Here is a 27,088-nt window from a genome sequence, read left to right as displayed (position 1 = left end):
TGGGGTCCAATAAGAGTTCTGAGTGGGTAGATTGAGAGCTGCTTTCCAGGAAGGTTGGGATGAAAAGTCCAGAAGTAGCTCAGGGCTCGACAATAACGATGGCCCAATAAAAAGTCAAGTCAGGACTAATCAAACTAGCAAGTCACTGTCCCTATCGGGCCACCGCAATTTTTGAAAATTAGAGTTTTGAAAATAATAATCGCATTATAAACTCGACATCCAGTTGTTTCGTAATCTGGCACACACACAAAACTTTTGCAGCTTCTTTTGAGCGCTGATGACCAGTCAAGTGTTGAGCAGTGATGTGACGCGTGGCTGTCTGGTATTGGTTTTCAATTAAAACACTCGCGCTAGACACTCAATTGAGGAAGGCATCGAAGGATAACTATGAGTTCAAACGAAAGCAAACATTTTTACCTCAGTGCAAAAAATAACTGACCTCTTTCGACGTCAATGGAACTCAGATTCACGGTCGTCTGTCCTAAGTTCCCGGCTAGAGCAGACAAATAGAGCAGACAAATCTGAGTCTTTTCACAAAGGCACTGACAACTTTCGCAAACAATCCCCGACCAGCCAAGCCAATAGCAAACAGCCCCTGGTCAGCATGACAGCCAAGCAGGTGGCTGACAATCCATCTTCAGGGCCCTTGGTTGTATCAGGAATTTCAATGCAGATGCCCATTGGGTGATTGCATGACATAACAAACGCATACCTAGTAACTGACAGACCAGTCAGTCGCCTTGTTCCCTGGGGTGAATGAGTTAGTGTTTGGTTTGAAAGTCAAATGCTTTTATACGCATTTTTATAATTAGAAATGTTATGAAAGAAATAATTTTATATATCCAGAATGCATTTCATAAATGATTAAGTAACAAAGGTATTTGGTTCTATGTTGTAACACTGATAAATTACAACTTTTGGAACGAGGAAGAGTAAAAAAAAACAAATTCGGGCCAGTGGTAAAAAAAAATTACGTTGAGCCCTGAAGCTGCATGAAACACAGTCTGAAGGTAGGGAGAAAGAATTACAAAGGTTGAACACCAGTCGGTCTGTGACGTTCTGGAGAAGTAGCAGGGATTAGGTGGCTCACGGCAGAAGCCCTACTGTAAATGAATTGTAGTTATCCAAACCTGTGGCCACAAGTGCCTGAATTAGCACCTGTTCCACTTCCTGCACAAGGTAAGTTTGTACTCTACAAATGTTGCAGAGCAATAATCCACGGGGGCAAGTCACTTCCCTGATATCTACGGAGATCAACAAGATCTTGTCTAGGGTCATGCCAAGGTTCTTTGCACTTTGGAATGGGGACACCGTGGAGTTGTCAACCTTAATGGACATGTTTTGGACCAGAGAGCCTTCCATGGAAGAAAAGCAGATCCATTATTTCGAATTTGAGGAGACCGGCTGACATCCAAGCAGAGATGTTAACCATGCAAGCAGAGATAGATGCGGTAAGTAGATGCAGGTTAGATATTGATCCTCTCCACGTCACATGGTAGGAGCAGCCTGGCATGTAGGACACAATCCGAGAGTGTGCTGAACCAGGGATGCCCAGAACCAGGTGGAGAGCAGGATGTGATGGTTCACAGTTTTTGAACTGGATAGACCTGAGATAATGAAAACCAAGGAAAGAGGTTGCTTGGGCATTCCAAAAAACCTCTGCTGCATAGAGAAGAGTAGTCTTCGTTGAGTGGTCATTTTTGAAGCTTAACTGGTTAGGGTCAAGGAGATTGTTCTGAGTGAGATAAAAGGAGAATTGGTTTGAGACAGCACACTCAAGTGTCTTGGAAATGAAAGACAGAAGGGATAGTTTTTGGGGTTGAATGTTGTATTTTTAGGAGGGGAGAGACTCTGGACATCTTTAAGTCAGGGAGGACACAGCCAGTGGTCAGCATTGAGTTAAAAAGAAAGGGAAGAAATGGGAAGATGTGTCCAGTGGTAGTCTGGAGAAGGGGAGGAAGGAACGGGGTCATGGTGGCAGGTTTTTCGGTAACCAGACATCATTAGCTGCAGGTTATCCTCTGAAGAGAACAGGGGAAAAGCAGTTCATACATGGTCAAGTCCGGTGTGTGAGCAAACAGTGCATCCGATGAGTGCGGATGTCATCAACCTTCTTGGGTCAGAGCTGGTTGCCAAAGTAGTTGTGTGCTGAGTATGAGGATGGAGGGGCTGGAGGAGCAGTATTGGGGGATGAACGTTTCCTGGGGCTAGAGGAAGAAGCTTGGAATTTTGAGTGATCGAACGTGGCTTTGTAACCGGATAGAGAGGAAGAGGAGGTAGCAAGGAGGGAGTGAAAGGATGCTTGGTCATTCTGAAGTTTTGTTTTCTTCTATTTTCACTCAGCCGCCCGAAGCCCTCTTCTGTGAGCTTGCAGTGAGTCATTTATGAGGAAAAGGCACAGTGAGAGAAGTAGGACTTGGGAAAGAGAATGGTGAACAAGGCAGACTGAGTAGACAGAATGGAGAAGGATTTTGGAGATATCATTGAGATGATAAGATAAAGGAGGAAAGAGCAGTTTGGGTGAGAGAATGAGTGCTGAGGTAATGCATGACCTGTGTGGGGAATGACAATGTAGAGGTCGAGGGAGAAAGAGAGAAGGAGACAAAGTAATGATCAGAGGCCTGGAGGTGGGTATCAGGGAGATTAGTGCATTTCCTGCCTTTTCAGTAGGGGGTGAATTGGAAAATGTAAGGTCAAAAGAGGAAAGGAGTGGAAGGAAAAAGCATTTGGTTTCAAGGTTGAAGTCAATCAGTTATATGTGTGTTGAGCCATCATTTGGGAAACTGCTCATCAGCATGTCAAGCGTATTGACCACCTGGTGGACGGTTAAGATAATAATGTTACACTTGACTATGGGACTATGGGAGAACATATTTAGTTGAAAAGACAGCACCCGGAGTAACAGTACTTTCTTGTGTGATCCATGTATCTGTCAGGCCCAGAAAAGCATAGACTCAGATGAACTCAGCCGGGTAGACTGCAGTTTGGCAGTTCCAAATGCTGCCAGAAAGCTAATATTCCACGTGGGTTATGAGCAGCGCTTAACATTATCTTTTTTGCTCACCAGACACTGTGGCTAGTGGTTTTCCAAAGTTACTAGCCACCCAGCATTTTCACTAGCCACCATTTTGTTGTTGGAAAATTTAATTTATTTGATAAAAGTTGACTATGGTGTGCTACATCGCAGCTGGTCTTGTTCACGCTGTCGGTCACTGGCGCGCAAGGTCTCTTCATTTTAACCCTTCTGTTTAACCAAATCTGCCCAAAAAAAGTATTGCTGAGTTTTAATCAGCAATACATTTGTTGCAATAAAGTGGGTATGTCCTGACGACTAAAATATTCAGATGCAGGTGGTCCATCTTAAAAATAGAATTTTGTGTTATGTTCAGAATATTACATTTTCAATCCAACCATTGTATGGTCTGCACTAGGGAGAAGGGTGTTCAACAGTAGAATGAATGGCGGGAACAAAGTTGTGGATAATACCGTTTCTTCATTCTGAATCCTCTTTCTGTCTTTTACACCTTCACATTCATTTTAAGGGGGAATGTAGGCAAGTGTGTAGGTTGCAGCCATAGCAACAGGAGATGAACAAGCGACATTAACACATCATGCATATGCAACGCCATAGCCTCAACAGTAATGGGAAAAAAGGGTCTGCTTCGACAAACTTCAGGGCAATTAATAGTGATTAAGGGATTGTAGTTAATTGCATGGTAGTGTATGGTATAAACAAACACTTTGTCGTAAACATTTCACACCCAAACAAAGCGCCTTGCGTTTTACTGTACCGGTGGCTCTAATCGGTGAAATCAAACAGGGTTTAACATTCCACATTAGCAGACTGTATATTGAACAAAAAATAGTTTCTAACACTCTCAGGACAGATTCATACAAGGCAGAATCTCAGAAACATATTGTGTGTGTCCCTATTTCACTGTAGAATCATTGTTATTGGCTTGGACAAGAAATGATCCACCGATAGCCAATAAAATCAACGCAACTGTCACAGTGAGCCATTTCTTGCTTTCTCTTCCTGGACCTTGGAAATCGCAAACCAAAGCCGTGTGATTCACATTATGTTGTAGCAGTGGTATTGATCAGGCATATGTACTGTTTACAACATAACATTCCATCACTGCTCATGCACTGTTCCCAGTGGACGGGCAGAGCAGCAGACCAACAACAGCCTGGGGCACTAGAGGACTTCCTCTCTCTCGACCAGTCACTCAATCCAACTAATCACTGGGCCATGCCTACCTATTCAACTTCAACAGTCCAAAAGAGGGCATGTTGTTGGGTTTTCTTTTCCTCAAGTTAACCTGTCATCCATCTTTTTCACTCTCTGTACTTCTCTGCTACACTTTCTGTGCCCCTCCCACTCTCTGTTTTCTGTTTCTGTGTCTTTCACGTTCTCTCTCTGTATCTGTCTGTTTCTCTTTCTCTCTGTCTGACTTTTTGATTTGCCCCACTACCTTACTAGGGCTCAGCATATAGCTTCCCTGAAGTTGATGTGCACAGTTATACACACAGGGGGAATGAGAGGATTGGGGTAGACATACGCTTGATCTATAAAATGTCTCCTTCCGACACAAATACATAAATATGTGGGACACCATCCTCTGAAGCGTGACACAACATAATCAAGAATACCTGTCAATATCGCTGATCCAGAAAAGACAAGGAATTTATGAATCCAGGATAACAGTAAGTCATGTCTCAGGAAAGCGGTAGGGTGCTACCTTGTTGGTGATCAAGGAGTGAAAATCTATTTCAGTGTGATTAATTACAAACTGATTACTAATGACCACTTCATTAAACAATGCAAAGCCAGGCTAGCTCAAAATGCAATTGACGGACTGCTCTTTGTGGCCTAAGGGGTGATTTATACAGCACCAGATGACTGAAGACCTATCAGCTAGGTAGTATGAAAGAGTCAAACCCTTTCTCCTTTTACTTTTTCCCACTCACTGGATACTGCGGTAATGTCAAGAGTAGAATTGAACTACAGTAAAAAGGATCATTATCTCTAATACAGACATTAAGAGACAGGCACTGTACAAAGGCAGACCTACATAGATATAAACTACATATAGGAGGGGTATGCCGACTCTGTTGCCCATTCACTGTTTCAGTATGTATAAACCTAAAGGGGCACTGCATAGAACCGTGCCTCTTAACGTTTACAAGACTGAATTTTAACAATAACATGACTTGTTTCCTCCTTTCCCCTAACTGAATTAGACCAGGATAGTATTAGCTAGTCCGGGGTGGTTTAGTGTGGGGGGGAAATTACTGTGAGTGTCTGAAGGCCACGGCACACCGCAACTATTGTAGACCATGCGATTACTTGACTGACTTCTTAGCTCCGATTGCTAACTCATCTCAGCTCTGGGCCCATCAGAAAACGTGAGAAGATATAGCTAGTAAAAATCAACGAATGAGAAGAGGGCATTTCTTGCACATGGGCGAAACTGATCATCTACACAGAATTCTCTGCTGAGAAGTAATCAGTGTGCCAACATACCACGGCTAAGTATTGGGTCCAGACACTCTGGGATGGTTTGTGCCTAGAAACAGCTTTTAGCTATGGTACATTGGCCGTTTACCACACCCCCTTGTGCCTTATTGCATAATTGTCTAGAAGCTATAAACATGATTCCTGTAACACTGCTGTAACTCTCACCACATATGTCAGCAGTATAAATAGAGTGGATATAAAAAGTCTACACACCCCTGTTTAAATGCCAGGTTTCTGTGATGTAAAAGAATGAGACAAAAATAAATCATGTCAGAAATGTTTCCACTTTTAATGTGACCTATAATGTGAACAATTCAATTGAAAAACAAACTGAAATCTTCAAGGTGGAAAAATAAAAACCTTACAATACCCTGGATGCATAAGTGTGCACACCCTTAAACTTAAATCAATCATCCCCATGTTATACAGAAACTTTGCACAGGGTTCTTCTTTACCTAAATCAAGTGGATGGTGTGGTTAGCAGGGAGACAAATCTGTTCTAGCTTTGGAATTGATTCAAGTATTTTATTAAGATAGATTTTCATGCACTTTTGGTGAAAGATGGATAAAATGGTAAAAGATAGAAAGAGTTTTTTGCCAGACCGTATACGTGGAGCTGGCCAAGAAGAGCAAACATCTCTTAATGAGTGAGTAGGTGACTGACTGACTGACTACCCCTCGTAAAATGATGTAGTGGTTAGAGACATGGACTGCCTTGCTGGGGACTGGGGTTCGAGCCTCGCCATTGACACAACAAGTTATGCATTAGAATTTGTCCAGGTTTGACAAAAACTTTGCTGGCTACAAGCTTCAGTAGCTATGTTATAGTAAGCCTAAATTAAAACGGTAATAATGAACTTGTTGAATATAGTGTAGCAACCCTGTTAAACCTGTTTCCGGTTTGGATGTAAGCTAATGTAGGGATCTAGTTTCAAGGTCCGTGGAGTTTTGACTATTTGGTTTAACAATGCAGAAGTATATCACCACACCTCTCATGTATATCTCAGTGGTGTAGTGGTTAAAGGCACAGTCTGTGACATGGGAGACCCGGGTTGAAATCTTAGAAGGGCAGCACCTTTCATCCCTTTTAATCACGGGTCAGCCAAACTAGGCTTGCCTGGTTCCTTTTCGGCATAAGAGAAGTCAAATTTGAACCCCCGCTGTGGCAGTACATGTGCTCAACAACTCTAAGCCACATTACAGTTGTATATTTTGGCTGTAGAATTATGATTGTGCTCAAAATCTGGACTTTTCAGAAACACTTCAATCTGACTTTTTACTTGTAAGTCTAATTGGTGAAGACACACAGAGAGCCTCCACCAGCAACACAGATATGAAGTAGAAAAAAAAATTCTACCATTATTTAATTGTTTGTAAGTTTACAAACCATGCTAATAAACACACATTTAATTCCTGGTCAATGCGCTATGCAAACTACCAGTGAGAATGTCAAAGTTCAGTATGATGCTGCGCACTAAACAGATACAATCATTTAGGAGCAGATGTTTTTAAAAACAATGTTTTTTAAAACAAGTCTGCACATAGAGTATGAAGCAGATGCACACAAAAACAATGCAGCAGACTTATTTCATAACAAAAAGATTGTCTAGCTTCAAATTTGCATAGCATCAAGCTAATATTGTACCCGAGTAATTTGACCTTTAATTGTTCCATGCAATCACTAGTATTTTCATTCTTGTGACTGTTAAACGAGGATGCTATGTTAAAACATTTCCTTGGCACTGTATCAGGACCACGCCAGACTGACTTGAAATGCTAGTTGTGCCACACAGTGTGGCCTTTAGGATGACTTGGTTGAATGATGACTGTTGGCTAGCAAGCTCTGTTTAATTACCACAACTTATTTTTAATAAAGCCATGTTGAGATTTTTTTTTTTATCATTGATCCAATGCACTTTTTATACCAAGCCAAGAGTTAAGCATGACTCCTTCTTTCCACTCCCCTGTCTCCTCACATCTCATGCGATGAGTTGACATAGGTAGAAAAGAGCAGAAGCTATCTTAACATTCTGTTCCGGTTGATGCACCAATCAGCTCAAAAAACAGAGCAATAATGTTCACTTTCCATTTTTTATTGATTTAAAATCTCCTCATCAATGCCTGTTTTGGCATGTCAGTATTACAATTAATATGCACACGCATATCTTAGCATCAAAACTCAAATACCTCCTGATGCGGACCTGCTTTTTGAGAGTGCTGAGTAAAAATGCAACAATTGTATGAATTCTAATTTAATGAGGCTTAAAGACAGCAATAGACAAAAAGGAAATATTTTTCCTCCTAATGCACTGTCCTTGACCAGCTGGGATGATGGATAATAAGGCAGGTGTTGTTAATGTGAGCTCATAGTTAGCTTGTTAGCATTCCCCTGTTTCTTATTGGAGAGAATGTTGTTACACCAGAAAGAAGAGGCACCGCTGTGCCACCGGGTCCAACTTGGCTAGCATTTTTTTGCATCATTAGCTGCTTTCCTTTTTAGCCATTAAAATGATCCTACTTTCCCCATTTCTCTCTCCACCAGTCTCCACTGACCTGAGCCTTTTTCGATATACAGTACCAGTCATTAGCATGGACACACCTACTCATTCAAGGGAAGTTCTTCATTTTTACTTTTCAAGTATTAGTGAATTACAGTGAAGACATCAAAACTATTAGTTAACATACAGCTCAACTTTTATGGAAAGAAAAGAAAAAGGTGATCTTCGACTTTTATAGAAAGAAAAGAAAGAAGAAAAAGATCAAAATACATTATATATTGTAGATTCTTCAAAGGGGTCACTCTTTGCATTGATTACAGCTTTTGACATTCTTTGCATTCTCTCAACCAACCATCCAGAAGTTCTCACAAGAATTTTGAAAGTTTCTTCAAGTGCAGTCGCAAAAACCATCAATCCTTATGATGAAAATGGCTCTCATGAGTACAGCCACAGGAAAGCAAGACACTGTTACTTCTGCTGCAGAGTATAAGTTCATTAGTCACCACCCTGAGGAATCTATAAGTAAATGAACCTTAGATTGCAGCCCAAATAAATGTTTCACAGAGTTCAAGTAACAGACACATCTAATGCACTGTCCTTGACCAGCTGGGATAGTGGATAACAAGGCTGTTGTTGCTATTGTGAGCCCGTCATTGAAGCACAACACTGTTGTTGCTTGCTCCTTGACGTTTCAGGCTGGTTATTTTGTAAAAGCACTTTGTGAAAACTGCTGATGTAAAAATGGCTTTATAAATACTTTTGATTGACTGATTGATTGAACCTCAACTGCTCAGAGAAGACTGTGTGAATCAGGCCTTTATGGTCAAATTGCTGCAAAGAAACTATTACTGACCAATAAGAAGGAGAAACCTAGACATTTGACCGCTGGAAATCCATCCATTAGTCAGAGTCCAAATTAGAGATTTTTGATTCCAACTGGAGAGTCTTTATGAGATGCAGAGTAAGTAAACATATGATCTCCGCATCTGTGCTTCCCCACAGTAAAGCATGAAGGAGGTTTGGTGGTGTGGGGGTGCCTTGCTGCTGACACAATCTGTGATTTATTTTAGAATTAAAGTCACACTCAACCAGCATGGCTACCATAGCATTCTGCAGCGATACGCAATCCCATCTATTGTTTTGGCAAAAATACATGCCGATTTTGAATTTTCTTGTGAACAAATGTTGTGAAACACTATCATTCCACTATTACTGAAAATATATTATGGACGTTTTCTGATGTCACAAACCAGAAGTTTGTAACATCAGAATGCCCCATTAATGGAAACTACAAACCCGATTCCAAAAAAGTTGGCACACTGTACAATTGTGAATAAAAACAGAATGCAATGATATGGAAGATTCAAATTTCAATATTTTATTAAGAATACCACATAGATAACATATCAAATGTTTAAACTGAGCAAATGTATCACTTTAAGGGGAAAATAAGTTGGTTTTAAATTTCATGGCATCAACACATCTCAAAAAAGTTGGGACAAGGCCATGTTTACCACTGTGTGGCATCCCCATCCCTTCTTTTTATAAACAGACTGCAAACGTCTGGGGACTGAGGAGACAAGTTGCTCAAGTTTATGAATAGGAATGTTGTCCCATTCTTCTCTAATACAGGTTTCTAGTTGCTCAACTGTCTTAGGTCTTCTTTGTCGCACCTTCCTCTTTATGATGCGCCAAATGTTTTCAAATGGGTGAAAGATCTGGACTGCAGGCTGGCCATTTCAGTAACCGGATCCTTCTTCTATGCAGCCATGACATTGTAATTTATGCAGTATGTGGTCTGGCATTGTCATGTTGGAAAATGCAAAGTCTTCCCTGAAAGAGACGACATCTGGATGGGAGCATATGTTGTTCTAGAACTAGGATATAACTGTCAGCATTGATGGTGCCTTTCCAGATGTGTAGGCTGCCCATGCCACACGCACTCATGCAACCCCATACCATCAGAGATGCAGGCTTCTGAACTGAGCGCTGATAACAACTTGGGTTGTCCTTGTCCTCTTTAGTCTGGATGACATGGCGTCCCAGTTTTCCAAAATTAACTTCAAATTTTGATTCGTCTGACCACAGAACACTTTTCCACTTTGCCACAGTCCATTTTAAATGATCCTTGGCCCAGAGAAAATGCCTGCGCTTCTGGATCCTGTTTAGATACTGCTTCTTTTTTGACCTATACAGTTTTAACCAGGCAACGGCGAATGGCACGGTGGATTGTGTTCACCGACAATGTTTTCTGGAAGTATTCCTGATCCCATTTAAGTATTCCTGATTTCCATTACAGTATCATTCCTGTATGTGATGCAGTGCCGTCTGAGGGCCCGAAGATCACGGGCATCCAGTATGGTTTTCTGGCCTTGACCCTTACGCACAGAGATTGTTCCAGATTCTCTGAATCTTTGGATGATATTATTCACTGTAGATGATGATAACTTAAACTCTTTGCAATTTCTCTCTGAGAAACTCCTTTCTGATATTGCTCCACTATTTTTCACCGCAGCATTGGGGGAATTGGTGATCCTCTGCCCATCTTGACTTCTGAGAGACACTGCCACTCTGAGAGGCTCTTTTTATACCCAATCATGTTGCCAATTGACATAATAAGTTGCAAATTGGTCCTCCAGCTGTTTCTCATCTGTACATTTAACTTTTCCGGCCTCTTATTGCTACCTGTCCCAACTTTTTTGGAATGAGTAGCTCTCAAGAAATCCAAAATGAGCCAATATTTGGCATGACATTACAAAATGTCTCACTTTCAACATTCGATATGTTATCTATATTCTACTGTGAATTAAATATAAGTTTATGAGATTTGTAAATTATTCCATTACTTTTTTACTCACAATTTGTACAGTGTCCTAACGTTTTTGGAAACGGGTTTGTACATTTGATTTCACTCAACATCATAATTGTCCCACCAATACAACTGAACATTACTGTTGGTTATTGGGAGCAACTTTGCATTAATGGGGTAAACAACCAAAAATACAATTCCACAGGCTCTTCAGCTTTTAAGGGTGAAAGAATCAAAGTCTTGCCATTTATACTTTTGCTGTGCTACTGATATAAAATGATATAACAGAAGAAGCCATTCCATCAAATTTGAGTGTGGAAAGCAGATATTCCCAGGCAGCTCCGGAAAAATATAAATATATGTAAGGTCTGGTCATAGCAGCTTATTCATTACAATTACTGGATGCATATGATACGGCCAGATGTTGAAGCACGCCCCCCTGGACAGGGATGCAGACCATTACCTTAATCCGTCTCCATAACTCTGCATGACACACACACACACAACAACACACACAAGGGCACCCAGACAGACAGACAGACAGACAGGAACAACACAGAGTGGAGATGGGTGTGTCCTGCTCTCTAAGCACGTGGTGTCTGGAGTGTTTAGACCCTGGGGATATCATTTGTTACAATGACTGGTGCAAATCACAGGGATACCAGCTTGACCTTTAGATGTTGTATTACTGAGGATGCTCTGTTTAAATTTAACATCATGCCATGTGGATGGGTGGATATGAAATACATTTTTATTTGGGACAGAATTATGCTAGATTCATCCCAGTCTACTAGTCCAGTATTAAATCCAAAGCACAATTACACACAAATACTTCACACTCACATTTGTTGTTGCTGCTGCTACTGTTTGTTACCTATTTGCTGCTATCCCACCTATTGTACAGTATTTTTGAAAAGCATTCAGACTCATTAAATTTTTCCACATTTTGTTGTGTTATAGACATACATTATAATTGATTACATGTATTGTTTGCCATCATCTACCCACAATACCCATAATGACGAAGCGAAAACTAATTTGTTCCCGTTTCTTACATTTCTCATTTACATAAGCATTACCGCGAATATTTCAGCACTTTGTAGAAGTGTTGTTTTCTGAAAGCACTTGGGTCATTGTTTTGGCTGTGTGGTTTGTGTCATTGTCATGCTGAAAGATTTTCTTTAAGTAACTCTCTGTATTTTGCTCTGTTCATTGTTCCCTCATTTCTGACCAGTCTCCAAATTTCGTGCTGATTAGAGCCATTCCCATAGCATGACGTTCCCAGCACCATGCTTCACCGTATTGCTGGTATTATGGAAGTGATGAGTGGTACCTTGTTTTTGCCAGACATAGCACTTGGCATTCAGGCCTAATCATTTAATTTTGGACTCATCAGACTAGAAAATATTTCTCAGAATGTGCTCAGAGTGTTGCATGTCATATGCCTTTTACTCAGAATTGGCTTTCCGTTGAACCACGTCTTATGGATGGAGTGTGTCCTTCAAATATGTGTCCTTCAAGCAGGTTCTCAAACCACTGCAAAAGAAACTCTGAAGCTCTGTTAGAGTCGCCATTGGGTTCTTGGTCACCTTTTCCCAGTTACTTAGTTTGACCGGATGGTTAGCTCTGGATCTATGCCTTGACAATTCTCTGAGTTTATGGCTTGGTTTTCGCTTTGGCTTACATTGTGAAGTGTGGGACCTTGTATGGACAGGTGAATGCCTTTTAAATCAGGTCCAATTAATTCAATTTGCCACAAGTGGGCTCCAAAACAGTTGTAGAGACAAGTTAACGATGATCAAACAATACAGGAATGCATCGGCGCTCAATTAAGAGTGTTATGGCAAAGGGTCTGAATACTTATGGACATGAGATATACAGTAAGCGAAAAACAAAAGTTTGTAATTTTTATAGATTGGCACACATTTCTCAAAACATGTTTTCTTTTGTCACTATGTTGTATATAAAGTGCCAGTAAATCTGATTTTACTGCTGAATTTACTGTTTTTGACAATCATGTGAAACATGTGAACCTTTATGAAAACAGGCCAAATGAGTAAGAATTCATAGTAGACACTGAAAGATCAGTGACTGGAGTGACAGTGAGACCTGCATTGACACCAATGTCATCAAACAATTCTCTTTGGCCAGAATCCAACACTTTATTACGCTACTGGAATTATCTCCATCGTCTTGAAAGGCGACTTGTGGGTTGAAATAATGTTTTCATTCCACCTGCTTATTTGCAGTTCACCTGCCAGGAACTGTGGACAACCAACCCAATGCAGTACTCTAATACACACCCCCTACTGTACTCTCTGCTCCTTTGACTCTCGATTACTCACCATCCCAAAAAAACGGGCTTTCAGTGTCACAGCCCAAAGGTCTGAAACTCTATTGCTAAAGCCACCTTCAGCTCAGCAGTCCCTCAACACCTTCAAAAATCAGACTCCAAACTGACTTGGAATGCCCTCAGCATGGCTAAATACTCAATCAGCAATAGTTGTATTTATTTTTGTATGTGTTCTCTTGCAATTCACATGCCACAGGAAGATGTTTTGACCTGATCCAGCAGTGTGACTCACAAAGGAAGCAAAAGTGGAAGGCGGTGCCGAATGGCAGCAAACACAAAGATAAAAGTGACATCCATAATTTTGTAACGGGGTGCTAAGGCTACAAAACAGGAGGGTTGCAGCACCCCTACTTCAGGGAGCTACAGCTGTAGTATCCTTGGGTTTCTTGAATGGCACTTTAAGTCACATGTATTATTATTATTATTATTAGGTCACTGCATGTAGAGTAGACGAAACTGCCATAACCAAGTAAGTCATAGGTCACTGCATGCACACCAACTCTCAGTCTTAGGTAACTGCACTTAGACAAACCGGTCAGTCTTAGGTAACTGCGTGCAGACAAACTTGTCAGTCTTAGGTAACTGCACGTCAAACGTTTTAGACTTAGGTCACTGCATTTATACAACTTGTCAGTCTAAGGTCAATGTATGTATACCAACCTTATTCTATTAGCTCTAGGTCAATGCATGTAGACCAACTTGCTTCTATTTGTCTTAGATCAATGTATGCAGATGAACCTGTCAGTCTTATGCTACGTGCACACTGTCTGCTCGCTCAACTTGCAAATCGCTCAATCTCTGGTGAGCTGTCGCTGAGCCAAAACTAGCATGCACACTGCCCACTCGGGCAGGGCGGATTTTCCAAATGTATGCCAGCGACAACCAGTCGACCAGTATAGGGGAAACATCCGTGTCTGCAAATAGTAATAAGTATTTAGTATTTGCGTGACATAATACGTTTTAGACTACTACTAAAACGTATTATGACGACGCCAAGTCAATTATTTGTCAAGGTTCAAATAGCAATTTACATCGTTATGCATGTATCACTCACCCATGATCTCAACGATATCTGAAACATTCTGATATAATTCTTTTTTGAATTATATCTCTGTATGAATCGAGAGGAGCATCATTAATAATGGGGAAACTGGACACCGCAATCATAAGATTCTCTATCCTCAATTTATTTTAGCTAGAAAGTGAGTTTTTAGCTAGCAAGGAAAAAAGAGAAGAGACTTCAAGATGCAGAACGGCCCTGCCATTGGTAGTCGCTGAACTCGTCACTGCTCGCTCGCTGGAAATTAGCAGAAAGTTGAACATATCTAAACTCTCAACTGTCGCTGTCGCTGGGAGATTTTGTCTAAGAGAGTAGCTTCACCCACTGTCGCCGTGATTCGCTGGCTTTCATTGGAAATGAATGAGAGCCTGCCTCTTTGTAGCTCTAGCGAGTGTACAGTGTGCACGCACCTTTATGTCACTGTATGTAGACCAACGTGCTTCCCCAACTCCATAGAAAGTTATTTAGGGAAAGTGCATAACCATATTTATTGACAAAGATTACCCAATTTAACCAATCACACACAAAAATAAACTTTGAGACCATTTATGCAATTAAAATAAACAGAAAGGCAATTTCCGCATGACGGTATACCCCTTCCATTACCATCACATAACATTTCTACCATTATAATCAGGTGCACCACAACAGGTGTGTGGATATGTGGAAACACATCATGCAAAGATCAAAAGACCTATCCAAGGCCTTAAGAAGAAAGATCGTTAATGCCCATGACTCTAAGCAATTCAAAGTACCACTGGCCTGAATGATTGGCCTGAATGCCAAGACAACACTTGGGTAAAGATTAAAACTACTAGAACAATGAGTCAAAGGTTGAGTTGTTTGGCCGCAAACCTAGATTCGTATGTCATGTTTGGCAAAAATGAAATGCTGCCTTTGGACAGAAGAAGCTCAACTGTAAAGCATGAAAATGATTCTTGCCTTGAGCCTGGGCAACTTGATATCTTTGAGTAAACCATGAATTCCATGTTGCAACCGAGAATTCCGGAGGAGAATGTGAGGCCACCTGTCAAAAAGCTGAAGCTGAAACAAACATGGATCTTGCAAAAGGGGAATGATCCAAAACACACAAGCAAAGCAACAACAGAATGGCTCAAAAATAAGAAATGGAGAAACACAGGGAAAAGACATATTGCTGGTGTGCTAAGCCATGGAGTGCATTTTGATAATATAAAGAAACTGCTAGGTGAGAAGGTGAGAAATCAAAAACAGAAAAAATATATATATTCTCCAGGGGTATCTGTAACTCGGGGCGACTTTCTTGTGGGTGGTTTCAGAGGAAAGGTCTTGTGCGGTCGTAGTCTTGGCAGCCTCTTCACCCTTCTTTGACTTGCTGTCTTTGTCCCTCCATGGCTCCTGTGTTGCTGGGGCTGAGTTATATTGAAATTGCAGCATTGAAATTGCCCACTTTCTGCCTTCCAGAGCTTCTTCTGCCTATATAGTTTCTTGAACTTCTCCCAGAGCATCTCCTTCATAAGCCTTTATTTCAACTCTTTCCCCTGTATTGCACTCCAGGAATCTCTTTTTACTTTATCAGCGGATGGGATGAAGCTGTGCATGGTAGGGGCTGGCTCTGCTTGCTGCCCCAAGAAGGTTCCTGAACCAGCCAGCCTTCTTTCAGGTCATTGGTTTAACTCTGATGCAACAGGCAGGGAGTGTTTATCAGCTTAAAAACAGAAAACTTTTTAAGCCCATAAACTACACTACAGTCCTAATATTTATAAGACTGTCAAAATTAATGTGCAAGTATCGTGTTAATGAATGACACATTTATCGGCTTAAAATTCACAGCAAGAAACTTGCATACTTTAATGAACAAAAGACATTAATGAAAACCATGATTCTAGCCATCATCATTTGACAACTGCTGCATCGAGGGGACTGTATCAGTCGATGCACTTTCTGTGCTGTTTCTATATGCAAATATATTGACGTATCTACAAGGAGTCAACATTTTCCAAGGGGCAGTGTTCCTGCTCTTGCTCAAGCCTACCTGTTAGGTGGCTTTTTGTTACTTTCTTGTTATCCTCTGCAGATCATTAGCTAGCTGGCTAACTAACTTTATGAAAACGGATTCTGATCAAGACTGAGGTTGGATTAAAATTGTTTTTCGGAAGTGGTAATACATGGTTATATTGAACCATACCTGTTTGAACCAGAGTAGGCTAATGAGGATTTGAGACAGTGGGAGCTGGATAGTCTAACTGCATCTGCACATTTCTCCTGCCAATATCCTGGTGAAACACTTTCAAATATGGATTGCAGAATGTTTTACTAATTGCATTTGGACCACTAAAGTAAGTAAAGTTAATACGATTGATCTTTGCTGTGCTTATTGCTAAACAAACAGAAGCTCTGGGAATTAACTTCTTTTACTTCCTTTAAATAGTTTGAAAACATCAGCTACATTGCTATGATTCTGGCTGCTGATTCTGGATTCGGATAAAATATCGATTCAGGATTTGTTTTGGCCAAATATTGTAATTAGGGCTTTGAATTGTGATTTTCAAACTCTTGGGACAGCGAATAAAAATATGAGGCAAAATAAATGTTACATCGGCCCACTGTGCAGGTGACCTATATTGCATAGTCTGTGGCTGCCACATGGTTGTGGGTTGAATACAATTAAGGGATTAGTCCATGTACCGCCAATAAATACTTTTTGTTCGCTATGAAAAACAACAAGGCCTCTGTCAGTTGGACCATAACTGGCATAGCACAGTTTGGATGGACACTGAGTATAGACCATCAGTCATGCTTAAGACACTGAATATAGACCAATCAACATCTATCAAGCTCAAGACACTGAATATAGACCTACCTACATCTACCAGACTTAAGACACTGAATATAGACCAACCTACATCTACCAGACTTAAGACAATGAATATAGACCAACCTACATCTTCCAGACTTAAGACACTGAATATAGACCAACCTACATCTTCCAGAATTAAGACACTGAATATAGATCAACCTACATCTACCAGACTTAAGACACTGAATATAGACCAACCTACATCTACCAGACTTAAGACACTGAACAGAGACCAACCTACATCTACCAGACTTAAGACACTGAATATAGACCAATCTACATAATTTAAGACACTGAATATAGACCTACCTACATCTACCAGATATAAGACACTGAATGTAGCCCTACCTACATCTACTGGACATAAGACACTGAATATAGACCAACATACAACTTTCTGGCACAGGACACTGAATATAGACCTACCTATGTAAATCTCTTACAGGTCTTGATTTGTTTGTCTTACGATTAGAATTTGGGTTTTCTGTTATTAAAATGTTGCTAGGCACGTTTCACAAAATATTATGATGCAAAAAGTCGACACTGTTGGGGTTAATAGCATTTTACTTCCACTGTATTCCTTATTTTCTAGAGTACAGTAATATGCCACAGAAGATTGTTAGTCCCCATAAAGCAAAGAGCTATGCTAAACAGAAAAATGGATATCAGTGCCCATCGAAGAGTAATGTACAAAGCTCCCAGACATTATGCTATAGATATTATGTCATGAGAATGTTAGGCACTTTTGCAATTCAGCTGAAAGCTATTGACCTATTGTCAGTAGGTTAACAATCATATGACCCAAAATCTATAGAAACCTGGAAATGATGCCTGTGCACCATATTTAAATAGGTGTATAGTGTTTAGAAAACAGCAGGAACTACCCTGAAGATAGAAACACTGTGGCAGGTTATCCAGGGCAGCTTCTATCCCTATTATTTACAGTGTCTTCCTCCATGACATTGATTCCCACAATTGATCGCTCCATCTAAATACACAAAGGCTCTCCCAGACAGTACACAATAGGGAATCACCAAAAAAGGATTTGGCCTCACACATACAGGAGCTGGATTGTTCCTGTGAGAATAGAAAATAACAGGTTTAATCCCGGTGCTCTTACTGACTGGGCTCTCCTGTCGATGCATCTGTCATTTTGTTTTGCTCAAATGCGACCTTTTTAAGAATCAATGCAATCAATGGCTGTTATTGTTGGACTTGTATATTTGGATGTGTGATCCTCTAGTATTCCAATACATTTCCCACTGTGACTTTTTATACACAACCCTTCTTGTTACTAAACACAATGGACGGAAAGAATAGACTTAGGAACATTCACAAGCTTTTCTCAGTCAATATGGTAAGATGGAACTAGGCCTGCATGTCATGCCCTGATTTATAACATGAAAGCTACTGTAGGATTTCGGCATGGTCCAGAGTGACATTGACGTTGCAGTAGAACACTACCACACACACACACACTCATGCACACTCAATTCAGATACAGACACACAGAGAGTCCCAACTCTGACCACCACTCACCTGTAGGTAGTGACAGGCGCGCAGCGAGGGCTTGAGGTCTGTGTGTATCATGGGTTTCTCCAGGTTCAACGAGGACTTCCTGTAAGCCTCCTTAGCCTGGCTGACGGTCAGTGTTGACCAGGAGCTCCTCTTCATGAACTTCCCCTCCGGAGCTATGGCCATGCTCTCGCACGCCGAACACTTGACATCGTTGTTGCTCTTGGAGGTCTTGAGGGACAGGTCCCCAAAGTGACTGTGGTGCATGGAGTCCGGGTAGCAGTGGGCGGCGTGGGTGTGGTCGCCGTGGTGACGGCTCATGACGCTGGGCGTGCGGTAGGTGCTGTCGCTGTCCAAGTTGTCGTCGGAGCTCCAGAAGCCACCGGCGCCCCCGGAGCGGTGAGCCTTGCGCTCCTTGCTCTTGCTCCGCTTGCTGCCGTGCTTTGAGCCCCCATGATGGCTGTGCTGTGAGCCTCCGTGGTGGCCCCCTCCGCCTCCGCCCTCGCCCTTGGTCCCATTCATCTTGGACGAGCCCTCCAGGGAGTGGGACTTGGTGAAGAGCTTCTGGACGGAGTGGACGAGATGGCGGATGCGCCCGGGGCTCTCGCTGCGCTGCTCTGTGGTGGTGGTGGTGGTGGACGTCCTCTGGTACTGCAGAGTGTGGAAGCCATCGCGGTGAAGGGGCAGCTGCTTCTCGAACTGGTCCAGCAGGTTGGCAGGGATGCGGTTGCTCTTGCCGCTGCCCTGGTACTGCAAGGCTGACGCGGAGGCGGCAGAGGGGGCGTGGGAGGTAGCGGAGGCAGCGGAGGCAGCGATGGCGGCGCAGTCGTCCCGCGTGGCCGAGTCGTAGAACTGGGAGCTGTAGTGCATTCGGGGAAAGGTGCTGCTGGAGACGTGGTCGATGGCAGAGCCGCCGCCGCCGCCGGATGAGGGCGCCATTATGACCGGCGACATCATCATGCAGTCGGAGTGGATGGAGCTCCGCGGTGAATAGCGGTGGTGGTAGTCCATGGGGCAGCTGTCAGTGGGGCTAAGCAGGTAGGAGGGGTGGCGCGAGTCAGAGGCACCGCCATGATGACCCATGCCATGGAAGTCTTGAGGATGATCGAATTGGTCCAGGCCGTGGGGCGAGGGGATCTGGTGCTGGGAACGGCCACCCGATAAGCCCTTCATGTTCCTGGATGGGGGGAAAGGGAGGCGCCTGTCTTCATCGAAGTGTCGGGACAGGGACCAAGGGGAATACTGCTGGTCTGTCAGAGATACACAGAGAGGGAGGAGAAATGTGAATGCTTAGACCGGTGCAAATGTATTCCAATCAAATTCGTAAGTGTAGACTAATATTGTCAGACTTACACAGGGGAAAAAAGTAAGACAAAGAAAAAGTTAAAACTTAGTAAAGAATAAAAAAATTGCAACCCAAGCAATATCTAGAAACTGGATAAAGAATAATATTAAGGTGTGACAATAGCTTGCCTGTATAAAGGGAGTACCAGTATTGGAATGATGTGTCATGTTACGAGGTAATTATATGGGTGGCAGTAAGATGCAATGACGAATCATCTTTTAAACTGTGTGCGTGTGTGTGGACATTCAGATTGGAGTGGCTCCAGAGGGTCTGGGGTGACGGCAATGGGCATTTCATGGCTGCAGATATGAGTGGTACCAGACGACATGTCACTTCAGAAGGTAGCCTTGATGTCCTTGGGCACGAGGACTGTGGTGATCTGCTCGGTCTGTGCCTGTGTACGCACGTACGTGAGCGCATTGTGCGCGCACTACTACTACCGAACGTATTCACCGAAACCCGCACGCTCCACTTCACGTTTCCACAATCCACATCTGGCAGAACACATTGAATCGCCGGCCTCTGAATTGGGGTCTGAAGTCTCACAATGAGTACATAGCGAGTGCTGGTTGTTACCAAGATCAAGTCGAGGATATTACCACTCATATCGGAAGCTGACAACTATAATTGAAGCTGTATAGAAACCTGCTGTGAGCCTCGCTCCAGCGTCGGGTCTATTTTAAACACATGAGAGGCTGCCCGTCTCCACCATCAGAGTTGCATGGTAGAGAGGCCCTGGCCAATCAGCCCACAGGAACGTTCCCTTTCTTCTGTTTCTCCTCTCTTCTGGTCTCCTTTTCATTAGTCTCCTTAACAGTCCTCCATAAACCAAAGCATAGTACACTACATCTGTTCCTGCCTTATATCCTTCTTTTGGAGTACTATTCCTAGGAGCTTAGAACTCAAGGTGTCTCCCTTTCTGAGCGAGGGAAAGCAGCTGCACTAGCAAGAAGCAAAAATTACATAATGTGATTGTTTAACAGGGTTAAGAACGTCCAGTAAACTGACTCCACAGTTCCCTTGTAATGTGGCAGATGGAGCTTCCATAGAGGTACATTTTGGGCGGCTCAACCATTGGGAACGTCCCCAAGAAGAGTTACGGTCACGCGTGCCATGATGCAGAGCATAACTGGTTCAAAGCCAGTGTAGGTTAGAGGGATAGTGGAGAAACAGTGTGACGTCTGTAACAATTGCTGTATTTCCTTACACTATCTAACAACACCCTTATCAAAAAGGTATGGGAATTTCAATCAACCAAAATACTGTCTGGGAAATTGCCAAGGTGATCCCACCGAAAGATTATCAGGGACATATCATTCTAAAATGTCCTTTGAGAAAAGTTATAAGGTAATTAACAAGATCCCCAAACCAGAGTCTGTCAAAAATGTATAACAGAAGATTAGGAGAATATAAATTAAATTATAAATAGTATGTTCTCCTTCTCCTGCTGCAGGAAACCCCCTTCATGAATAAATCCACATTCTTACATAATGTTTAGGGACACTGATCCCTCCACACTGAATCAAAAGAGCCTGTAATAAAATGCACAGTTGTCCTGGCAACCACTGCTGGAAAAACATAATAGGATTTTCACGGATGTTCAGGAGGACTGTCTTTAAAAAAAGACTCTGTGTAATGTGATACACCCTTACACACATTTGGCAGGGCTGGCATTGTCTTCAAACATGGATGGACCGATTCAAATATCTGACCGCTCGGCCCAGTCATATGACCTCAAAACCGTCTTCCTGGTGTGACTTGCTGGTCCCTTCGTGTCTTGTACTGCCCCAGTACCCTGAAAATGCACAACAATTCTACGACAGACCCATAAATGTAGCAATCCATGGAGACAGAGAGAAAGGGAGAACAACTATCTCAGGAGAGTAAAGGCAGCTTTGTGAATCTCAACAGGCTTGGCGGCACAACAAATCAGCCCCAGCGGTCCATCTATAGCTCCATGTGCATGTGAAGGAATATGATGAGGGTAGGTGGACATGGGACAGATTGCTGGGTGGCTGCCTTTGGAAAACATTGACAGTACATACGGCACAGACAGTGGAAGAATCAAAACATTCTCAGTATCTCTATCTTGCATTCTCTGTTTCACTATCTCTCTCTATTTTTCTCTCTCTCTAGTTCTGTCAGTCTCACTTGCAGTCTCTGGTTCACTCCCTCCCTCTCTCTCGCTCTCTCTCCGTACAATGCAGCATACAGCAAAGCAGATGAGATGGACTGTGTGGTTGCCAAGGCAACTACATGTGTCAAAGTGAGGCAAGAAAGCAGTAGGCCTAGTCATACGTGTGAAGTGTGCTGCATACAGTTGCAACATGTAAAGAACAACGGCCATATTGAACTGAACACACAAACATTCACTCCCACACGCAAGCACGCAAACACACATGCATGCATGCACACATGCACATGCAAACACGCATGTTCTCATGCACGTGCTCAAATTGGTTGTCACGCGTACACGCATGCATGTGCACACACACACTAAGTCTCTCACACACACATTCAGTGTCAACAGGACATTAACCCTTAGCGGTCTACTATACAGTATTTCCACATGAGCAGGGACCTAGGGGTCATTAACTTGTGTAATGGGAACAATTTCTGCTCTGCAAGCTGGAATGAGAATGAGATACACCACCCACACACATAGGCCTTAGTGGTGGAACATGTTTCTTTCTCCAGAATGCCTTCTGGAAGATTTGTCAATGCAGATTTGCCTAGCACAGATAAGTGGTAAGAGCATCTTACCAGTATCCAAAAGGTTAACAGATCCAATCCTTAGGGCAACACAGGGAAATCTTTTTCAGGGCTGACCCCATCTTTTATCTATTCACCTGCTCTGAATAGATAAATAAAGCAGAAAGACTGCAGTATGATTTTTACTGCAAATTACAGTGTTTTGCTTTTTGCAGAGTTATTCCAAAATACACAAAAATAATTATAGTACTGTTAACAAACAAAGAGTGTGTACACAATGAATATGCATAGCATATTGTCCACATGTAACAGACATAAAACATTCTAGTCAACTCTTTGTGCTGCAGTGGACCACAGGTTCTCATCCACATCACACCGTATGGCCTGGTTAGGCCTTCAGTAACGTAATGCAGAATGAAAATCAGCGGTGAATAGTTAAGAGTTGTTATTATTATTTCTATTTTATCATTTCTATTTTGCTTTTAGTGAAGACATGTATGAAAATGAATGTATTTTGTGTCAAAGCAATGAAAAATGTGCCACAGGTTGCAGCATAGAATGTTATAGTGATAACGGCATTTCGAGTTTTGCACATGCATCCGCAGGGTTGAACAGTGCTTGTTAGCTCTCGTTAAAAAAGTGTAACAGAAAGTTTAGAGTTCAAAGTGCACACTGTGATAAAAAAAACAAATAACGTGCAGATACCGGATCCATAGAAAAGGGGGCTGGAACAAACTGAGCCAAATCTCAGAGGTACCGGATCTTGTTCTGGCAGGATCTGGCTATAATTAAGCACTGGCTATATGTACCACTATGCTCACTGGATCAATCTCTCTTTGGCGCTCCAAGGTGTTCCCAGATCTCCCAATATACAAATTAAGCAGTTGCCATGTGTCATCTGAAAACGTGATGAGGCTTCTGAAGTCATGTTGCCGTCGAAAAACAAGGAATACAGGAGAGATATAAACACACACACAGAGTGTGGGGGTCGGCAGTGCTACCATTGCACACCATCTCACCACCATAGGGTTGCCTGTCAGAAAATGTTGGATCTAGTCACAGAGGGAGGCGATCAGTTCCAGAGTCCCAAACTTGGTGACAAGATTGGAAGGAACTATGAAGTTGAACCCTGAAGCTGCAGTCAATTAAGCGCACTGTCACATAAATATTCCTCTTGTACAGGTGGGAGGGAGTAGTATGAAGTGGAATTGAGAAGGCTTTGTCAGTGGACAGCCTACTGTATATTTTGCCTATGTGGGCCTTGGTAGGATGAAGATGTGCCGTTCTGTCATTACCAGCCTGTTTAAAGCACTTGATGGCAGGGGCGCCATGTGGGTGGGAAGAAAACATCCAGAGAGCCTCTGTAATTTGCATTGTGCAACCTTCCCCCCACCCCCCACACACAAACATGAATGGTTCAGTCCAGGCTCGAAACCAGACGCGAACGGTACTTGCTAGCATTGAATTGTGAGTGAGGCGTGCCGGTGGAGCATCAAGGATGTCCCAGTTTACTAAAGAAAAATCTTGTTTCCTAAAATTAAAAGAAAGGGCGACAGTATGATACCCAATTTTTCAAAAAGGAAGGTGGGTGTACTCCGGGAGTGGTGGAAATTAACCTGTCCGCTTAGTACATAGTAAACTAGGCTACTTTGGCACTCCTAATGTTAGTTACTTCATATCTTCACAGAAAATAAATTTTGTTCCTCTGTTAACCGACATTTAATTAAAGCAGGCCAACCTTTAGCAAACTAGTGATACTAAATCAGTTTTCCTGCCCCTGCCTGATGCCAGTTCCAACAGATGCAGCTTTAGGCTCATGAGAAATAATATTTGACAAAGTCAAGTAATTCCTACATACAGGTGCTGGTCATAAAATTTGAATATCATAGAAAAGTTGATTTCTTTCAGTAATTCCATTCAAAAAGTGATACTTGTATAATGTATACATTAATTCCACACAGACTGATATATTTGAAGTGTTTATTTCTTTGAATTTTGAACTAATGAAAATCCCAAATTCAGTATCTCAGAAAATTTGAATATTGTGAAGAGGTTCAATATTGAAGACACCTGGTGCCACACTCTAATCAGCTAATTAACCCAAAACACCTGCAAAGGCCTTTTAATGGTCTCTCAGTCTGGTTATGTAGGCAACACAATCATGGGGAAGACTGCTGACTTGACAGCTGTCCAAAACACGACCATTGACACCTTGCACAAGGAGGGCAAGACACAAAAAGTCATAGCTAAAGAGGCTGGCTGTTCACAGAGCTCTGTGTCCAAGCACATTAATAGAGAGGCGAAGGGAAGGATAAGATGTGGTAGAAAAAAGTGTACAAGCAATAGGGATAACCGCACCCTGGAGAGGATTGTGAAACAAAACCCATTCAAAAATGTGGGGGAGATTCACAAAGAGTGGACTGCAGCTGGAGTCAGTGCTTCAAGAACCACCATGCACAGACGTATGCAAGACATGGGTTTCAGCTGTTGCATTCCTTGTGTCAAGCCACTCTTGAACAAGACACAGCGTCAGAAGCGTCTCACATGGGCTAAAGACAAAAAGGACTGGACTGCTGCTGAGTTATGTTCTCTGATGAAAGTAAATTTAGCATTTCCTTTGGAAATCATGGTCCCAGAGTCTGGAGGAAGAGAGGAGATTCACAGAATCCACGTTGCTTGAAGTCCAGTGTAAAGTTTCCACAGTCAGTGATAGTTTGGGGTGCCATGTCATCTGCTGGTGTTGGTCCACTGTGTTTTCTGAGGTCCAAGGTCAACGCAGCCGTCTACCAGGAAGTTTTAGAGCACTTCATGCTTCCTGCTGCTGACCAACTCTATGGAGATGCAGATTTCATTTTCCAACAGGACTTGGCACCTGCACACAGTGCCAAAGCTATCAGTACCTGGTTTAAGGACCATGGTATCCCTGTTCTTAATTGGCCAGCAAACTCGCCTGACATTAACCCTATAGAAAATCTATGGGGTATTGTGAAGAGGAAGATGCGATACGCCAGACCTAACAATGCAGAAGAGCTGAAGGCCACTTTCAGAGCAACCTGGGCTCTCATGACACCTGAGCAGTGCCACAGACTGATCAACTTCATGCCAAGCCGCATTGCTGGAGTAATTCAGGCAAAAGGAGCCCCAACTAAGTATTGAGTGCTGTACATGCTCATACTTTTCATGTTCATACTTTTCAGTTGGCCAACATTTCTAAAAATCCTTTTTTTGTATTGGTCTTAAGTAATATTCTAATTTTCAGAGATACTGAATTTGGGATTTTCACTCGTTGTCAGTTATAATCATCACAATTAAAATAAATAAACATTTGAAATATGTGTAATAAATGAATATAATATACAAGTTTCACTTTTTAAATGGAATTACTGAAATAAATCGACTTTTTGATGATATTCTAATGTTATGACCAGCACCTGTATTATCTATGCAACTACGAATAGAAAACTGTTTTGCTCCACCATTCCAAAACCCCGGACAACCACTGGACACCCACTTCATTACAGCAGAACAAAACAAAAGTCCAATCAGCACCCGTCTTAAAATGAAGGTAACCAAATGAGAAAGATATTCAATGACAATGAATCCCATGCCTATAAAATGTACATCAATCATAGAGTCTCCTACCTTTGTAGTAAATGTCAGAAATTACGTTAAAAATAACCTTTTATACCCAGTATTTAGTATATACGGTAGTGATACTATTCCCTGTGCACACACCCAATATTAAACAACCGCATATCTCTAAAGGTGCTTTGGTGGTGCTTTGAGGGGGCCCGGTGTGATTTATTTTCAGGGGGCCCAAATATCTGGTGGCGCCCCTGCTTGATGGTTGCAGCTGTGAGCATGGAATCCTTTACAATCTGACCCTTGACTCTTCACTGTTGTCTTTGAACCTCCAACTTTTGATGATTAAGAAATACATCAAAAGCTGTAGTGCATCGCCCAGAAGTGCAATCATGTTACCTGCAGCAGCACAATTCAAATGACCCCAACCATCCCTCTTAATCATGGACGCTTTAGTCATTAAGGCAATTTGTAACGAAGTGTGTGTGTGGGTGCACGTTTTTCTATTTAAGTATAGTAAAACAAGAACAATTAGTAAAACTAGAAAATAATATAGCCTTGGGGTTAAGGTTAGAATCAGGTTTTGGTTTAGATTTTGGGGTTTAGGGTTAGACTTTGATTTAGGTTTAGGTGTTGATTTTGGGGGTTAAGGGAAGGGTTTATTTTACATTTGTGTATAATTATTATGTGTGTGTTTTAAGTGTCTGCGTCCATTCTATCCGTTCACCTACTCCTAAGGAAATGGAATGGGATTCTTAGTTTTCAGACATTCGTATTAAAGAAGCAATATCAAGGGTGCGCAGTTAACGACAGCGCACCCTTGATTCAAATCATGTTTTTTCCATGTTCTTTAA

At 42.1% G+C, this 27,088-nt stretch overlaps 1 protein-coding gene across 2 annotated transcripts in view; it reads right to left on the bottom strand.

Moving 5' to 3' along the window:
- The window catches only part of LOC105024826 (disks large-associated protein 2), a 128,131-nt gene that overhangs the window by 53,288 nt on the left and 47,755 nt on the right, over positions 1–27,088 (bottom strand). For both annotated transcript variants that reach the window (XM_020056424.3, XM_020056425.2), the window contains exon 2: positions 18,620–19,845. In XM_020056424.3, coding sequence (XP_019911983.1) covers positions 18,620–19,768 — 1,149 coding nt within the window. In that variant the 5' untranslated portion in view covers positions 19,769–19,845. The remainder of the gene's footprint in view (positions 1–18,619; positions 19,846–27,088) is intronic.

Source organism: Esox lucius, chromosome 18 (genome assembly GCF_011004845.1).
Source record: "Esox lucius isolate fEsoLuc1 chromosome 18, fEsoLuc1.pri, whole genome shotgun sequence".
Lineage (NCBI taxonomy): Eukaryota > Metazoa > Chordata > Actinopteri > Esociformes > Esocidae > Esox > Esox lucius.
This window is presented reverse-complemented; position numbering and strand designations above follow the sequence as displayed.